Source organism: Camponotus vicinus, unplaced genomic scaffold, assembly GCF_025532165.1.
Source record: "Camponotus vicinus isolate PSW18456_S1 unplaced genomic scaffold, iyCamVici1.0 SCAF_2, whole genome shotgun sequence".
NCBI lineage: Eukaryota > Metazoa > Arthropoda > Insecta > Hymenoptera > Formicidae > Camponotus > Camponotus vicinus.
This window is the reverse complement of record NW_028141956.1, coordinates 742,747-761,079: the sequence shown is the minus strand read 5'-3', so window position 1 is coordinate 761,079 and position 18,333 is coordinate 742,747. Positions and strand designations below refer to the sequence as shown.

Genomic DNA, 18,333 nt, shown 5'->3' with positions numbered 1-18,333 from the left:
CAATTCAATTTTCTTATTATTTGGAGGAGACAGAGAGAGAGAGAGAGAAAGAATATAAAATATGATAATATGATATATCCTTATATAACACAGCATCAATATAATAGTCAAGTCGATAAAAAATGTCATTTAAAATCTTTGATCTAGATGCTTTATATCAACACATTAACAAAGAAAATAGACATTTAATCAATCAGTATAGAACACTTGAAATTTTGATAATTCTGAAAAATTTAAATGACATTATATACATGAAACAATTTTTTATAATTTTTCATTATTGTATTTTTATATATGCATATAATAACAAAGTAAAAATTCGAACGATAGTATTGTATAAATAATATTACTACAAATTTTTTTATCAGACTGTATTGAAGATATCACTTGAAGATATCAAATTCGATTATCCAAGGTTATTGCTCAGTAAATTACACAACTAACACTTCGTCAAGCACAGTAATTGACATTACGTCATTGAAATTCCTCGAATTGATAAACACGTACTGTGTTTTCATATCTTTATATTAACTATTACTGTTGTTATACAAAAAAAACATATTTCTATGCAGTGTGTGATTAATTATTAAGTTATATTGTTTATTATATATCCATTTTCCACATTTGCTTTCCGTTAGTATTGAAGCTTTAATGATACATTATCTAAAATGATGAAAGCGATTAATGTCGAGTATATAAGAGAGGAATCGCCAATAACTGCAGCAGTTATCTGTGCACGCGCGATTCAGCAACATCGTGTTAAGAGAGTCGGCATGACTCTTTAAAACGTCGTCATGGATTCTTGGATACTATTGTCAATTTTAGCCAGCACTATTGCTATTTACTATTACTTTTTTAAAGATTTAAATTTCTTCAAAAAACATGGGATTCTTTATATACCTCCGTGGCCTGTCGTGGGCAATATGGGACCAATTTTTCTCCGACAGTTATCATTGCCCGAAAACATTCAAAGAGTGTATAATTTAAATCCAGACGCCAAATATGTCGGTTTCTTCGACAGCATGAATCCAGTAGTGATGATTCGTGATCCAGATCTCATCAAGTCTATTGCTGTTAAGAACTTTGACTCGTTTGTAGATCACCGTGGTTTTGTCGATGAAACTAATGACCCTATATTTGGCAAGAATTTATTTTCGCTTCGTGGTGATAAATGGCGAGATGTGAGAAATTTACTAAGTCCCGCTTTTACGTCTAGTAAAATGAAAGCTATGTTTAAGCTAATGGCCGATTGTGCTGTCAACTTTACCGAATTTCTTTCCAAGTTGCCTTCTGATCAAAGTGTTATGGAAATGAAAGACTCTTTCACTAGATACACGAATGACGTAATCGCAACCTGCGCCTTCGGGATTAGTGTTGATTCTATGAGAAATCCTACCAACGAATTCTACGTTTATGGAAAAGATGCTACAACTTTCACCACTTTACGCATGATAAAAATATATTTAATCAGAAGTATGCCCACTATCACTAGAATGTTGGGTATTACATTCATTGATAAACATATAAAACAATTTTTCGAGGATCTCGTGAAGAACACGATAGACACGAGAGACAAACAGAATATCGTACGACCAGATATGTTGCAACTGATGATGGAAAGCAGAGGAAAAAGGGGACCTGGAAAAGAACTGACTATTGAAGATATGACTGCGCAAGCATTTCTCTTCTTTTTTGGCGGCTTCGATGCTGTTTCCACTTTGATGTGCTTCGCTCTTCACGAAATTGCCGTTCATCCAAGTGTTCAGACGAAATTGCGCGATGAGATAGACGAGGTTCTAAAGAAAACGAACGGAGAATTAACTTACGAAGCTTTGAATGGAATGCAATATTTGGACGCTGTCGTTAATGAGGCTCTTAGGTTGTGGCCTGTGCCGTTTCAGGATAGACTATGTGTGCAAGATTTTGAATTACCACCAGCGCTTCCTGGAGATGAGCCCTTTGTAGTGAAAAAAGATTTTAATGTTTGGTTTCCTGTTTATAATATTCATCGGGATTCCAAGTACTTCGAAAAAGCGGATGAGTTCTATCCCGAACGTTTTCTGGACGAGAATAAAAAAAAATTAAATGTTAACGCATATTTACCGTTCGGAATCGGCCCGAGAATGTGCATAGGTAACAGATTTGCATTATTGGAGACCAAGGTCATGATATTCTATTTATTGGCTCGTTGCGAATTAAAACCGTGCGCGAAGACTCCTCATCCTTTACGATTGAAAAGAGGAAGCTTCGCCATGCTGGCAGAAGGAGGGTTCTGGTTAAAGATTCAAGCGAAAAGCGATGTTCATACTAACGTATCGACAAGCGTTAATGATACTACGACTAATGGTCACATTTAAATCCGTATGAATGTTAATAAAATGCATCTATGAATAAATGTTCGATTCGATTCTATTTATAATTACTTAAGAGAAACTACTTGAAACATTGATATATGTAATGAAAGTGTACGTGTAAAATAATTTTATTTTAAATAATGCTTCTCTTTGTAATCAAGTTAGCTGTATAATGACAATGCTTGTTTATAATTTTATCTTTTATTTGATTTTTATTATTGGAGGTTGTGAGATTAATCAATACTGTCCTTTGATCTTTGATTATCTATATTTTTGTATAATGATATTCCGTGTGAGAAATTATAATTTGATATTATTTGAAATAATTTGATAAAATCATGTGATAAAATTATATATTCTTTTCTAAATTATTTCTTAAAGACATATAATTCTTATATGTAAATAGAATAAAATTATATTATTGCAATAGAAGTTTTATATAGAACAAAGTATTATTATTATATTTGAACAAAAAGAGAATTATATTAAAATACACGAAAAAACATCCGAAAATACAATGATGCATATATAATCAATATTAAAAATATTTGTATACTTAAATTGAAATATATTTTTTTATCATATATATATATATATATATATATATATATATATATATATATATATAGTATGTATAATAATTTATTAAAATATATATATGAATTTTATTATATAACATGTATAGACTGACACTTGTCTCTCCACATAATTATTCAAATAATAGTAAAAGTAATATGATATAAAAAATAATCTATATTCATACATTTATCGATACTTTAAGCTATTAAAAAATAAAATATTGTTAAAAAATATAAAAATATAATATAACTGTATATTCTGATATATTCTGAAATAAAAATAAGTGTTGTATAAAAATTATTATTCTTTTCACACAACTTGCGAAGTGTGCAGTATTAAATTGAGTTAATTGAAAGATGTCAAAGTAATGTATATATGTATATATTCAGCTCTACAGTATGATTGAATCAAGGTTAAAATGATTATATTGAATAGTCATAACAGAAAGTTTTCAGTAGACAGAATGGCCACAAACATTTACAAAATAGTATTACAAAATAATATGCGATGTTATCTGAATAGCAAAAATAAAAAGCTAATAGTAAGTACATTCGTTTATTAGTAATATATAATGTAATGACAGAAATATATATATATTATTGACAATATTTAGCAATTTATTTTTTTTCTATTTGGAGCAGATAGAGAGAGGGAGAGAGAGAGAGAAGGAAAGAGAGAGAAAATATAAAAAGTGATAATAAGAGATATTCTTATAATATTAGCAATTAGTTAACTCGATAGAGAGTTGAATCTATCGAAAGAAAGTCATTTATATATAGAATTTTCTCTCTTTCTAGATGTTTTTATATTAATACTTTAACAAAGATGTGGACATTTAATGAGTTGAAAAATACGTGAAATTTCGATAATTCGAAAAAAAGTTTATGCAAATGATTTTATATATTATACAATTTTTTATAATTATTCGTGTGTGTTATATTTTTATATAACAAAATAAAAATTCTATCTTTAATATTATATAAATAATTTTTCTGAAAAATTTTTTATTAGAATAGGTACATTAGAAGTCGTAATTTGATATTATGCAAGGTTATTGCTTAATAAATTGCACGAATGATAAACACTTTGTCAAACTACATCCATTGAAATTTTTCGAGTTTACAAACGCATACACTGTTTTTTTTCATTGTTATATCACTATTATTATTATACAAGAAAAATGCACTATTGCGATGAGTATGTGATTTGTAATTAAATTTTATATAGCTGAAGTTTATCTCACAGTTTTCTTTCTCACATTCACTTCTTATTAGAATCAAAGCTTTGATATGTTTAATAATATACACTCTTTAAGGCAACCGGTTTGCCTTTTTATATAAGGAGAGGAATCGTTAATAGTTCTAGCAGTAGTCTGTGTATGCGCGATTCAAGGACATCGCCTCTATTAATAGATGTGATTATTTACAACATTTTGTCATTATGGACATTTCGTTTTTTACGTAATATCGTCATTTGGATACTATTGTCGATTTTAATCGACATCGCTGTTTATTACTACTTTTTTAAGGATTTATATTTCTTCAAAAAGTATGGGATTCATCATATATCACCGTGGCCAATCGTGGGCAACATGGGACCAATTTTTCCACCAATTCATTTTTCCACCTTCTCCACCAGTTATCGATGGCCGAAATCATTTAGAAAATCTATAATTTGAATCCAGATGCCAAATAGAGTCAGATGAGTTCTATTCCGAACATTTTCTGGACGAAAATAAGAAAAAATTAAATACTAGCGCGTTTTTACCGTTCGGAATCGGCTCGAGAATGTGCTTAAGTAACAAGTTCGCATTATTGGAGATTAGTCATGATATTCTATTTATAAGCTTGTTGTGAATTAAAAACGTGTAGGAAGACTTCTCATCTTTTACGATTGAGCAGAGAAAGTTTTGTCATGTTGGCAGACGGTGGGTTTTGGTTAAAGATTTAAGCGAGGAACGATACTTATACTAGCGTATCCACACGTGTTAATGATGCATAATGGCCATAAATGAATCCATAGGAATGTCGATGAAATATGCATTTGTAAATAAAAAACCTTTGAATTTATTTACAATTAGCGAAGAAAAATAATGTTTAAGACATTGATGCTATGTGTAAAAAATATATATGCAACATAAAATTATTTTAAATAATGCTCCTTTTTGTGATCATTAAGGTAAAATGACAATACTTGCTTATGATTTTATCTTTTCTTCGATTTTTATTATTGATATTTGTGAGGGAAATACTGTTCTTCGATTTATGATTATATTTTTGAATAGTAATATTTGATGAAAGAAATAATTATTTGGTATCACATGAAATAATTTGATAACATTCTTTCCCAAGTTATTTCTTAAAAAGGTATTAATTCTTATGTATCAAAAAATATGATAAAATTATATTAAATTAATGTCATTGCGATAAGAGTTTCACATAAGAACAAAATATATTTTTATTATATTTCTCAACGAAAAAAGAATAATATTAAAATAACATAGAAAAATATATTATCCGAAAATGCAATGATGAATATATACAAGTCATACTAAATATGTTTATATACATAAAAATCGAAATTATGTATATAAATTTAGTAATATCAAATATAGAATATCATTCACCAATAGAAAAGTATATCATACATACATGTGTAGTAATTTATTAAAATATATGAGTTTTGTTATATAACATATAACACATATTTTATAACTTTTTCTTCTCTCTCTCTCTCTCTCTCTCTCTCTCTCGCTATTCTCGCTCTCTCTCTCTATGTTCATATAAGATAATTATTCATAAATAATAAAAATGGAAACAATATGATATTATATTCATACATTTACCGAAAGTTTAAAATATAAAAAAATAAAATATTATCAAAACTACATATTGAATGATAAAAAGACTATACAGTAATAGGCAAAATAGGCACAACGCACTTATGAAATAGTATATAGCAAAATCATCATGATATTATCCTAATAGTTAAAATAAAATATTAATAACAGTAAATATACGTTAATACGTTTAATGTATGTTATACGTTTATTAGTAACATGTATATGTTGTAACATATAATGTTGTAATGATAGAAAAATTACTGATGCATTTAACAATTCAATTTGCCTATTATTTTGAGAAGACAGAGAAGGAGAAAGAGAATAAGAGCAATACTTTTTCCAGAGATTCTTTACAATATTTAATTTTAACTCGAGCATTAATTCAAGCATTAACTCGAACATTAACTCGAGTCGAAAATAAAAGTCATTTAAAATGTATCTAGATGCTTTATTATGACATTTTAACATAAAAGTGAAATTTAATCAATAAATTTAGTAGTACACGTGAAATTTCAATACTTTCGGAAAATTTACAAGTGATTTTATGTTAAACAATTATATTAATTTTTCTTAATTTTTCGTAGTATTTTTATTTGTGTATAACAAAAAAATAAAAATTACAATACTAGTATCGTATAAATAATTTTTCGAAAAATTCTTATCTTATTACGTAGACTTACAATTATCATCATTCATCATTATTTAAGGTGATTGCACAATTTGTAGTATTAAGCACTTCGAAAAACTACGTCAACTAAAGTTTTTCAAGTTTACAAATGCATGCTTTGTTTTCTAAATTTTATAATGTCACTGTTTTTATTTTATATTCTATTATCACTATTATCATTATATAATAAACACGCACTGTATATGTGATTAATAATTAAATTATATCGGTAAATTGTATTGTTCATGATTCATGTTTTTTCCCTCATCACTTTTCATTAGAATCAACACTTTGATATGTTATCATGTACGTTATGACATGTTATCACCGTTTTGTCCAGTATATAAAGAGATAAATCGCTAATAGCTCCAGTAGTTATCTGTGCACGTGATTCAACGACATATCAAGACAATCGTCATTCTTTAAAATTCTCCATCATGGATACTTTAATACTGTTATCCATATTAGCAGGCACCATTGCCGTTTATTACTACTTTTTTAAAGATTTAAATTTCTTCAAAAAACATGGTATTCTTTACATATCACCGTGGCCAATCGTGGGCAACATGGGACCAATTTTTCTTCGCCAATTATCAATTGCCGAAATCATTCAGAAAGTTTACAATCTGAATCAAGACGCCAAGTATGTCGGTTTTTTCGACAGTATGAGTCCAGTAGTGGTGATTCGCGATCCCGATCTTATCAAATCTATCGGCGTTAAGAACTTCGAATCGTTTCCTGATCACCGCGTTTTTATCGACGAGTATACTGAGCCTCTACTTGGCAAGAATTTATTTTCGATTCGTGGTGATAAATGGCGAGATGTGAGAACTCTATTAAGCCCCGCTTTTACATCCAGTAAAATGAAAACTATGTTTAAGCTAATGTCTGATTGTGCTGCCAACTTTACTGAGTTCCTTTCCAAGTTGCCTTCTGACAAAAATGTTATAGAAATGAAAGATTGCTTCACTAGATACACAAATGATGTAATTGCAACATGTGCCTTCGGGATTAGTGTTGATTCTATGAGAAATCCTACAAACGAATTTTACGTTTATGGAAAAGATGCTACGACTTTTACCACTCTGCGTACCATAAAGATATATTTCATGAAAAGTATGCCTATTATCACCAAAATGTTAGGTATTACTTTTGTTAGTAATCGTATAAGACACTTTTTCAAGGATCTTATGAGGAACACCATAGACACCAGAGACAAGCAGAATATCGTACGGCCAGATATGCTGCAACTAATGATGGAAAGTAGAGGAAAAAGAGGACCCGGAAAAGAACTGACGATCGAGGATATGACTTCGCAGGCGTTCATCTTCTTTTTTGGCGGCTTCGATACTGTTTCTACCTTGATGTGCTTTGCTGCTCACGAAATTGCCGTTAATCCAAGCGTTCAGACAAAATTGCGCGACGAGATAGATGAGGTTTTAAAGAAAACGAACGGAGAATTAACTTATGAAGCTTTGAACGGAATGCAATATCTGGATGCTGTCATTAATGAAGCTCTTAGATTATGGCCTGTGGTGGTTTTTCAGAATAGATTATGTGTGCAAGATTTCGAATTACCGCCAGCGCTTCCTGGAGATAAACCCTTTATCGTGAAAAAAGGATCCGCCGTTTGGTTTCCTGTTTATGGTCTTCATCGGGATTCCAAATATTTCGAAAAACCAGATGAGTTCTATCCCGAACGTTTTATGGACGAGAATAAGAAGAAGTTAAATATTGACGCATATTTACCATTCGGAATCGGCCCGAGAATGTGCATAGGTAATAGATTTGCATTATTGGAGACCAAAGTCGTGATGTTCTATTTATTGGCTCGTTGCGAATTGAAACTGTGCGCAAAGACTTCCCATCCTTTACAATTGAACAGAGGAAGCTTCGCCATGCAGGCAAAAGAGGGATTTTGGTTAAAAATTAAACCGAGAAGCGATGCTCATGCTAATGTATTCAGAAACGTTAATGGTACTACGACTAATGGCCATGCTTAATCCGTGAATGTCGTTAAAATATGCATTTGTAAACAAAAATTCGGTTTGTATCTACTTACAGTTGGCTAAGAGAAATAAAGTTTGAGACGTTGATATATGTAACATAAATATGCTTATAAAATAATTTTATTTTAAATAATGCTTCTTTTTGTAATCATTAAGATAGCTGTAAAATGATAATGCTTACTTATAATTTGATCTTTTATTTGATTTTTATTATTGGAGTTTGTGTGAGGGTAATTAATACTGTTTTCTTATCTATGATTATCTATATTTTTGAATAATAATATGCGATGATAATAATAATAATAATTAACCAAAATAAATAATAATTTCAATTAATTTGAAATACTTTGATTAAATTTTTTTCCAAATTATTTCTTAAATATGTATTTATTCTTATGTATAAATACGATAAAGTTATATTAAATATATGTTGTGTTACAATAGAAAATTTATATAAGAACAAAATATTTTTTATGTATTTAAACAAAAAGAGAATTATATTAAAATCTATGAAAAACATATTATCTGGAAGTATAATGATACATATGTAGAAATAATATTAAATATATTTATATACTTAAATTGAAATTATGTGTATATAATTTTTGTAACACAAAATATAGAATATTATCCACTAGGGGGGAAAAAAGTATATTATTATATATTTATTAAAATATATACATATATGAATTTTGTTATATAATATAGCAAATATTCTGTAACTTTCTTTTCTCCTTTTTTTGTCTCTCTCTTTCTCTCTCTCTCTATATATATGTTCATATAAGATAATTATTTAAATAATAGAAATGTAAAAGTAATTAGATATGTGAAATAATAATTGTTTTTTATATTCATACATTTATCGAAACTTTAAGTTATTAAAAAATAAAATATTATCAAGAAATATAAAATGAACAAATTAAATTGTATATTCTAATATATTCTAAAACTAAAATAAGTGTATAAAAGTTACTTTTGTTCTCAACTCACGAAAAGTGCATCATTAAATCATTGAATTAATTGGATGGTTGTTAAAATGATGTAAGTTCAACTCTACAGTATAATTGGAACCAAGGTTAAAATGGTTACGTTGAATAGTTACAATGGAAAGCAAAATGGCCACAAATATTTACAAAATAGTATTACGAAATAATCCGCAATATTATTTGAATAGCAAAAATAAAAATCTGATAACAGTATAAGTACATTTGTTTATTAGTAATATATAATATAATGGGACAAAAATATTATTGACAATAGTAGACAATTTAATTTTGACTGTTTGGAGCAGATGGATAGAGAGAGAGGGGGGGAGGAGAGAGATAGAGAAAAAATATAAAAAATCATAATACGAGATATGCTTATAATATTAGCATTAACTCGACAACCGAGTCGATAGAGGAAGTTATTTAAAATCTTTCATATAGCTTTATATTAACATTTTAACAAAGAAATGGACATTTAGTCAATAAGCATAGAAGGACACGTGAAATTTCGTGATACTTCTGAAAAATTTACGCAAGTAACTTTAAATATTAAACAATTTTTTATAATTATTCGTATTATATTCGTATTTTTCTTTATATGTGTATAACAAAGTAAAAGTTCTAACAATAATACTGTAAAAACAACTTTTCTAAAATTTCTTTTATTCTACTGTGTAGACTTTAGAGGCGTGCAAATCTCTCACTCCCGCTCGTTCCCGACAGCGAGACTGGATTCTCGAGACTCAGATTATCGGGAGCGCTGTTATCGAGAATAGAGGCTCGAGAACGAGCGAGTCCCGAGTCTCGATGCTCTATTAGACGGAGTGGGGGTAGATTTCTATCCCCACTCCGTCTAATAGAGTATCGAGACTTGGGACTCGCTCGTTCTCGAGCCTCTATTCTCGATAACAGCGCTCCCGATAATCTGAGTCTCGAGAATCCAGTCTCGCTGTCGAGAACGAGCGGGAGTGAGAGCAGATTTGCACGCCTCTACTAGACTTACAATTAGTTATGATTCGATGTCCAATTGCTCAATAGATTGCGCAAGTCATAAGCACTTTGGCAAACTACGTCCATTAAAGTTTTTCGAGTTTTCGCACTGTTACGCACTGGTTACGCATTGTTTTTTTCTTTCCATTGTTTTATCACAATTATCACTAGATATAAAAAAAATAATAAGAAAAAATAATAAGAAGAAAAACTCACTATTGCGCTTTGTATGTGATTAGTAATTGAATTATCGATAAATTATATCGTCTATCAACTTTCTTTCTTATGTTCACTTTAAATTAGAATCAAAGCTGTGATACGTTATCTAATATACGTTATCTGATTTGCGTGCAGCATATAAAGAGAGGTATCTTTAGTAACTGCAGCAGTTGTGATTCAACGACGTCGTAGCAACAATCGTCGTATCTACAATTGTGATTCTTCACAACATCTCGTCATTATGGACACTTGGATACTATTGTCGATTTTAGCTGGCACCATCGCTGTTTATTATTACTGTTTTAAGGATTTAAATTTCTTCAAAAAACATGGAATTATTCACTTAACACCGTGGCCTGTCCTGGGTAACATGGCGCCAACGATCTTCCGCCAATTATCGATAGCCGAACTTATTCAAAAAATCTACAAGGTGAATCCAGATGCGAAATATGTCGGCTTCTTCGACAGCATGAATCCAATAGTGATGATTCGCGATCCGGATCTTATCAAGTCGATCGGCGTTAAGAATTTTGAGTCGTTTCCTGATCATCGCGCTTTCATCGACGAAGTTAATGATCCTCTATTTGGCAAGAATTTATTTTCGCTTCGTGGTGATAAATGGCGAGATGTCAGAGCTTTACTAAGTCCCGCTTTTACATCTAGTAAAATGAAAGCTATGTTTAAGCTAATGTCTGACTGTGCTGCCAGTTTTACCGAGTTCCTTGCCAAGTTGCCTTCTGACAAAAGTGTTATGGAAATGAAAGACTGCTTCACTAGGTACACGAATGACGTAATCGCAACCTGCGCCTTCGGGATTGGCGTTGATTCTATGAGAAATCCTACCAACGAGTTCTACGTTTACGGAAAAGATGCCACTACTATTAACACTCTACGCACTATAAAGTTTTATTTCATCAGAAGTATGCCTCGTATCACCAAAATGTTGGGTATTAAATTCATTGATGATCGTGTAGGTAAATTTTTCAAGGATCTCGTGAGGAACACCATAGACACCAGAGACAAGCAGAATATCGTACGGCCAGATATGCTGCAACTGATGATGGAAAGTAGAGGAAAAAGAGGACCCGGAAAAGAACTGACGATCGAAGATATGACTTCGCAAGCGTTCATCTTCTTTTTTGGCGGTTTCGATACCGTTTCTACCTTGATGTGCTTTGCTGCTCACGAAATTGCCGTTAATCCAAGCGTTCAGACAAAACTGCGCGACGAGATAGACGAAGTTTTAAAGAAAACGAACGGGGAATTAACTTATGAAGCTTTGAACGGAATGCAATATTTGGATGCTGTGATTAACGAGACTCTTAGGATGTGGTCTGTGGTGGCGGCTGTAGATAGATTATGCGTACAAGATTTTGAGCTACCGCCAGCGCTTCCCGGAGATAAGCCCTTCGTTGTGAAGAAAGGAATGTATGTTTGGTTACCTATGTATGGTATTCATCGGGATCCCAAATATTTCGAAAGACCGGATGAGTTCTATCCCGAACGTTTTCTGGACGAGAATAAGAAAAAGTTAAATATTAATGCATATTTACCATTCGGAATCGGCCCGAGAATGTGCATAGGTAACAGATTTGCATTATTGGAGACCAAAGTCGTGATATTTCATTTGTTAGCTCGTTGCGAATTAAAACTGTGCGCAAAGACTTGCCATCCCTTACGATTGAGCAAAAGTTTCACTATGTTAGCGGAGGGAGGGTTCTGGCTAAAGATTCAGTCGAGAAGCGATGCTCATACTAGTATATCTACAAGCGTTAATGGTGATACGGCCAATGGCTATATTTAAATTTGTACGAATGTCGATAAAATACATTTGTAAATATAAATCCAACGCCATGCTATTTCAATGAGAAATAATACTGAAGAAAAATATATACATATATATGTATTTGTAGTGGAGATGTTTGTATATAAACATAGTTTTATTCTAAAATAACGACGCAAAATAATATAAGATATTATTTTTCTTTTTATCATCAAAATAAAAACAATGAAGCTTATAGAATATTAATTCTTTTTTTTATTTATAATTTTATTTTTTATTTGATCTTTAACGTTAAAGTTTGAGGAAAATTGATATTGATTTCTGTGATCATTTATATTTTTTAATAATAGCAACTAAAAAATAATTTGACATAATAAAATTCAATTTTAAATTATTTTTTACGAAAATGTAGAAAAGAGTATTAAAAAAAAGAGTATTAATATATATATATATATATATATATATATATATATATGTATATAGTAATTAATAATAAGATTTAAATGTATTATTATATAAACATAATTTATAATCTCTAACTCTCCTTTCTTTCTTTTTCTTCTCTCTCTCTCTCTCTCTTTTTTTCTCTTACTTTTTCTATATGCAAATAAAATAATTATTTATAAGTAATAAATAAGTAATAAATATAAGAAACATAATGGAATATGAAAGAAATAATTATTATATATCTTTATTGAAACTTTAAGAGGTATTAGGATGGAATAAATAAAAAATATTATTAACAAATATAGAAATATAAGAAATATACAAATTGTAAAGTTTATAAAAATATAATTGACACATAAAAGTCATTGTTCTTAACTTGCGAAGAGTATACTATTAAGCTATTGCGTTTTTGTATTTGAATGATTGTCAGAATGATATCATTCATCTCTGTAGTATAATAGGAATTAAGATCAAAATGATTATATTGCATAAGAGAATGAAAGAATAAATTGACAACATGGGCATGATGCAATCGCAAAACGGTATATTGCGAAATAATAACGATAATGATATGAAGAAAGAAATACTGATATATAAAGTAAATATTATATGTGCATTTATTAGTAAACATATATATAATATGCATAATAAAATATTATACTAATAACATCATTCAATTCAATTTTCTAACTAATTTGATGAGAGAAAGAGATTAAGAATATATATATAAAAACAGTTGTTAAAAATACTGTAATTTTAAATATATTAATAATCATATATTTTTTTGAATTTGTATATTAGTTTTCACATTATAATATCTTTAATAATTTGAACATATATTTCATTTTATTTGTGTAATAAACGTAAACAACTAAAACGAAAATAATAGGAAATTTATGTTTCATAAATACACTATATTAAATATTATAAATTCTACAACTAATTCTCTCTTTGTTGAAAAATATCAATTCAAAATATATCAAAGAATCTACAATTAATAAGATATAATTATAGCAATCTTTTTATATAGTATATCTTTTTATAAATGTTATTTTTTATGTAAAAAAACTACGTGATTTTGTTGATATACTATACATATAATATCAAATAATTGATTGATTTATTCTTTAATATAACAATTACGTAAATTTCATTAGATTCACGAACGATTCTGTAAAACTGCATAATTATTATTCATGATTTGTCATTTCAATATCGATAAATGAGAGTTGTAAACGATAGGAAAACAAATTCTTTTATATATCAAAATAAAGTTTATTTTATAATTTTGTCAAATCAGTAAATAATTTACAGTTGTACAAAATAGCAAACTTCATGATATCGTTATTGATTAGTAAAAAACAGTATTAGAAAAAAACAATGATAAGGAATGAATTTTACAAACAAATGTAGTTAAAAACATAAATCAGTAAATTAACAAAATGTGCGCATCACGATGTTTTATACAAAATCTTTTTAGTTTATACATTGTTTTAAATATTCAACTAAACTATATAATTTCCTTTATTTTTTAAATTTAACTGGAATATCCCTAGTATTTGTAATTCTCCGATTCCTTTCATTAAATTATTTTCTTAAAATATATCTATAAAATAACTCGTGAAATAATGTCAAAACATGATACAACATTTATTTTTCTTGTCATTCCTCATTATTTTTTATTGAATTTTATCGAATGCTATAAATAAGCCGCCCACGCAATATTTTTAAATGAAGTTTTTTATATTTAAAAATAACTCGATAATAACACAAACAGCATTTTAATTACAAAGCATATTATTTTTATATATTGCCAATTAAATGTGGCTACTTACATATAAGTAAATTTTTTTTTTATACAAACAAATATATAATTTTATATCAAAAATATTACAACACGTAATTACAGCTCTGGGCATTATATTAATTATCACATATATTACATAATATATATCATAATATTTATTACCTAATAATTATCATATATATTACATAAATATAACTAGTGAGTAAAGAAATACTTGAAGTTTATTGACTAATAAGATATCAATGTTTTGTCAGTAATAATACGTATCAATCTTACATATGTTAGCTCTTATAGCCTTTGATCAGAAAAATCGAGATATATTACGAGATGCGAAACAGCCTTACGAACAGTTGCCTACAACGGATCGTGCTAGCAATATCGCTAGTGTGCTAAATCAAATTTCGCCAGACGTTTTGCAAACAGATTCCAACGACAATTTGAGATAACATTCGTGTGCCATGGAATACTGGTTGATACTGTTATCAATTGTGATTGGTGCACTTGGCATCCATTATCTGTTTAGAAATTATAATTATTTCGAAAGACACGGTATCATTCACATACCGCCCGTTCCAATACTGGGCAACATGACATCAGTTATATTTCGTCGAATATCATTGACCGATTTTATCCACAAGCTATACACTTATAATCCGGATGCAAAATATATTGGATTCTACTTCATGGGAACGCCAACTTTTCTATTTCGTGATCCGGAAATCATTAAATCCGTCCTTGTGAAGAATTTCGAAGCATTTCCCGATCGTTACGGATTCGACAATTTGAACGAACCATTGCTTACAAATAATCTGTTTTCTCTTCGTGGACAAAAGTGGCGTGACGTGCGAACTCTATTAAGTCCCTCTTTTACATCCAGCAAGATGAAAATGATGTTCACCTTGATGTCGGAATGCGCAGTAGACTTTGCTAATTATCTATCAACACCTGTACTAGCGGATAAAGGAGATATAGATATGAAAGACGTTTTCGCTAAATACACAAATGATATTATCGCCACATGTGCTTTTGGAATCAAAATCAATTCTATGAAGGATCCGACAAATAAATTCTTTGCTTACGGCAAGGAAGCGACTAGTTTCTTTGGAACTCGTCCTATTAAAGTTTTTTTTCTTAGAATCTTTCCGACACTTGGGCGTATTCTCAATGTAAAACTTATAGATAAACACGTGTCGGATTTTTTTAAAGACATTATAAGGACTACTATTGCCACTCGTGATGCCGAGAATATTACGCGTCCGGATATGATTCAATTGATGATGGATATTAGAGGCAAAGAAGGTCGAAGAGAGCTTGATGTCGACGATATGATCGCGCAAGCGTACGTCTTTTTTCTCGGCGGTTTCGATACTAGTTCAACCACGATGTGCTTTGCAGCTCATGAACTTGCGGTTAATACAGATATTCAAATCAAATTGCGACAGGAAATAGATAAGGTTCTCGAGGAGTCAAACGGGAAAGTGACACATGAAACTATTAACAGGCTCGAATATTTAGATTTGGTGATAAATGAAGTTCTCAGGTTATATCCACCAGTTCCGATAGAAAGGCTATGCAACAAAGATTATGAATTGCCACCTGCATTACCAAACAAGAAATCTTTCACTATGAAGAAGGGAATGAATTTTTGGATTCCGGTTTTTAGCATTCATCGAGATAAAAAATATTACGATGATCCAGAAAAATTTCGTCCGGAAAGATTTTTAGACAACAAAACGTATCATAACTCATCGTATTATATGCCATTTGGATTAGGACCGAGAATGTGTATAGCCAACAGATTTGCCATGCTAGAGATTAAAATCTTATTGTTTCATCTATTAGCACGTTGTGAACTGAAACCATGCGCGAAAACTATATTGCCATTGAAATTCAGTAAAAAAAGTTTGACAATAATGCCGGAAGGTGGATTCTGGTTGAATGTTCAGCGTAGAAGCGATATGCATCCTGTGCTGGAATCTATGCTGTTTAACGGCGTTACTAATTCTTAGAAAATATTTTAAGTAAAAATAACAGAACAATGATATACGTGATGATAAAAATAACGTTCTTATAACACAATCATCATGACAATATAACTTGTTTAAATTGGCGCTATTACATGTTATATATTGTAAGAATTTATAAAGAATCGTTTTTCTTTTTCTATAATTTTTATTATTAATAATTGTAGAAACGTCTGTTTAAATAAATAGAGAATTAATAATTGCTTAGTTTGTTATCATTAATTGCTTAGTTTGATATTAAGTATTCATTAAACTTTTAAACATTAAATGCCAGTCGTGCGCATGTATCATTACACACTATATCTCGCATGTATCATTACACACTATATCTCGCGTAGCAACAGCGAGGATGATCCGTGTACTTATATACGAGCTATTGTTAAGAGTATCTTGTATTATCGAATTTTTCGATTGAGCCAATCGGGTTTTTATAATAGAGATTTAAAAGTTCCGCGATTTTTGCATATATTAATGTATTTAATAGGCTCAAACAACTGTTTGCCAAAAAATTCAATTCAAAATCTGTTAACAAATCTATCGTTAAAAATTTATAATTACTTATAGTATTAACATCTTTTTTATAAAAATATCTATATATTACATAATCTTGTTAACATATGTATAGCGATACATTCCTCATTCGATTGTTAATTGAGTTAGCTGAATGTTTATGTTTTGATATAATATTTACGTAAACTTCATTAGATTTACTTATAATTGCGCAAAAGTGCATAATCATTATTCACAGTTTCTTATTTCAATATTAACAAACAAGGATCAAAATAAAGATTATATTGCAATTTTTTATATTTAGAATCTTTATATCTGAATAATCTGCTGCGCAAAATGATTATGCATAAAATGTGATATCATTACAGTCGTAATCAATGTATCGTAATAGTATTAGCAAAAAAAACAGCGAGAAATGAATTTAACCGAAGAGTGATAACAAATTAAAGTTAGCTAAAGTAGCTAAAATAACGAAATATCTTTATATAGCATTCTGCAAGATGGATTTAGATTTTTACAAGATGTATTTAGTTTTTACACAATTAAACTGTTCATCTATTCTTATTTATCAAACTCAAATAAAATATCTCTAATAATACTGATAATTTTCCCTCTGAAAATAATTTTCCTCCGAGCATTTATACATATGTATAGTAATCTCAAGAATACTAATCTGTATAAAAACAAAATTACCGTTATTTATTATTTACTTTTGTTGCCAATTCTCACTCCTTTTCTTTTCTGTTACAAATAAATCTCTCATGTATACAATGATTTCTGCTTTTAAAAATATTTCGATAATAACACATACCGCAACTTAATTTTATTGTAAAGTATGCAAGTTATTTTAAATATTGAAAATAGTTACTTATATAGAAATAAAACTATTATTATGCAGAGATTGCACAAATAAATTGTACAATTCTAATATTAAAAAAATAACAGTATGTCGTTATATCTTTTGGTATTCATATATCATTTAGTATTATATGTATAAATATCATCAGTAGATAAAGAAATATTCATGATGCATTGATCGAGCAAAGTATCAATGTCTCGTCAGTACCATGCATTAATCTTATATAAAGTTATTTATAAACTCTTGTATCAGAAAGA

General features: G+C 29.4%; 2 protein-coding genes, 1 long non-coding RNA gene and 1 pseudogene across 3 annotated transcripts in view; all 4 read left to right on the top strand.

Annotated features, from left to right (window-relative positions):
* Positions 1-18,333, top strand: part of LOC145966237 (uncharacterized) — a 238,414-nt gene that overhangs the window by 188,853 nt on the left and 31,228 nt on the right. The window lies entirely within an intron of this gene.
* LOC145966332 (uncharacterized) lies at positions 703-15,208 on the top strand. Its single transcript, XM_083090340.1, has 4 exons — positions 703-2,354; positions 4,805-4,860; positions 10,791-12,444; positions 15,008-15,208. Exons 1-4 carry the CDS (start codon positions 795-797, stop codon positions 15,074-15,076), a joined length of 3,339 nt encoding a protein of 1,112 aa, XP_082946466.1. The 5' UTR covers positions 703-794; the 3' UTR covers positions 15,077-15,208.
* LOC145966988 (cytochrome P450 9e2-like) lies at positions 6,830-9,039 on the top strand. The gene has a single exon (XM_083091504.1). It carries the CDS (start codon positions 6,880-6,882, stop codon positions 8,443-8,445), a length of 1,566 nt encoding a protein of 521 aa, XP_082947630.1. The 5' UTR covers positions 6,830-6,879; the 3' UTR covers positions 8,446-9,039.
* LOC145966989 (cytochrome P450 9e2 pseudogene) lies at positions 15,142-17,991 on the top strand (annotated as a pseudogene).

Bases quoted from the DNA above. Each gene is read 5' to 3' on its own strand.
- LOC145966332 (XM_083090340.1), top strand. From the start codon at position 795: ATGGATTCTTGGATACTATTGTCAATTTTAGCCAGCACTATTGCTATT. The intron at 4,861-10,790 runs GTGGGTTTTGGT...CAGCATATAAAG, and splicing joins TTTTGTCATGTTGGCAGACG to AGAGGTATCTTTAGTAACTG. The intron at 12,445-15,007 runs ATTTAAATTTGT...GAGATATATTAC, and splicing joins GTGATACGGCCAATGGCTAT to GAGATGCGAAACAGCCTTAC.
- LOC145966988 (XM_083091504.1), top strand. From the start codon at position 6,880: ATGGATACTTTAATACTGTTATCCATATTAGCAGGCACCATTGCCGTT.